Raw genomic sequence first — 1,451 nt, forward strand, 5'->3', positions numbered from 1 at the left:
ATACTGTAGATAATGCTGTACATATTCTTTCTATTCATAAGATATATTTAGTAATGAACATTAAAAATAGAAAGCAACTTTATGTAGCCCTTTATATAGAATTCTTTTTTCTTTCTCTACAGGTAGATTGATGAACCAGGTTTTAGGACATTTTGGTCTTCATGAATACAGCTGAGTCACATGGAAAACAAGACATATGGATGTCTTAATTGACTGAAAGTCTTTACTGCAGTTCACTGGAGGATTCACACGGGATACAAGTCATATCTGTGTTCTAAAAGTCATGGTTTGGATCCTCTTCCACATTGATCCAGCGGGAGAAAAGTAATTTCAGAGTTCTGGAAGTGACAATGGCTTTACAATAAAGTCCAACCCAAATATACATAAGAGGAGTCATTTCATACTACTTCTTGTTTGGAGATTTTACAATGGAGAGAAAATATATCACACACCAGAAGGCTTGCAAGGGAGAGAAGCCATATCATTGTTCTAAATGTGGCAAAACTTTTATAAGTGAGAGAGTCCTTATAATACACCAAAGATTTCACACTGGAGAGAAGTCATATCAGTGTTCTGAATGTGATAAAGCTTTTACTCTGAAGTCACATCTTATCAGACACCAGAGGATTCACACTGGAGAGAAGTCATATCAGTGTTCTGAATGTGATAAAGCTTTTACAGAGAAGTCATATCTTCTCACACACCAGAGGATTCACACTGGAGAGAAGCCATATCAGTGTTCTGAATGTGATAAAGCTTTTACTAAGAAGTCAATTCTTCTCACACACCAGAGGAGTCACACTGGAGAGAAGTCGTATCAATGTTCTGAATGTGATAAAGCTTTTACTCTGAAGTCACATCTTATCACACACCAGATGATTCACACTGGAGAGAAGTCGTATCAATGTTCTGAATGTGATAAAGCTTTTACTCAGAAGTCAAATCTTATCACACACCAGAGGATTCACACTGGAGAGAAGCCATATCAGTGTTCTGAATGTGATAAAGCTTTTACACGGAAGTCATATCTTATCAGACACCAGAGGATTCACACTGGAGAGAAGCCATTTTAATGCTCTCAATGTGACAAAACTTTTACAGTTAATGCCGGTCTAATCTATCACCGGAGGATTCACAAATTTCAGCATAGATTAAATTCTGGAAGAAAAGAGATATTAAAGAAGTTTCAGGTGTCACAAGTTAGTTTCACATCCCCAATGTCATCCCACAAGCTAGAGAAGAAGGGAGAAGATAAAATGCTGCTTTAAAAGAAACAAACTAAAATCTGTGCAAACTGCAATGTAATGATCGGATGAACTGAGTTTAGTGCTTATGTCCATCAATACACAACTAGAAGGGATTTGAATATTTTATCTTTTGATGATTTTTTTAAGATAAGCATCAATAACTGAACAGCTTCCCTCATGATTCTCATCTTTATCTATTTTATG

General features: G+C 36.1%; 1 protein-coding gene across 1 annotated transcript; it reads left to right on the forward strand.

Moving 5' to 3' along the window:
- Nucleotides 1–393: 393 nt before the first annotated feature.
- LOC149440457 (uncharacterized) lies at nt 394–1,073 on the forward strand. The gene has a single exon (XM_089658589.1). The coding sequence runs from the start codon at nt 429–431 to the stop codon at nt 1,071–1,073; it is 645 nt and encodes a 214-aa protein (XP_089514715.1). The 5' UTR covers nt 394–428.
- Nucleotides 1,074–1,451: the final 378 nt, after the last annotated feature.

This window comes from Staurois parvus, unplaced genomic scaffold, assembly GCF_062004578.1.
Source record: "Staurois parvus isolate SC_StPar_1 unplaced genomic scaffold, SC_StPar_1.0 ptg001080l, whole genome shotgun sequence".
Lineage (NCBI taxonomy): Eukaryota > Metazoa > Chordata > Amphibia > Anura > Ranidae > Staurois > Staurois parvus.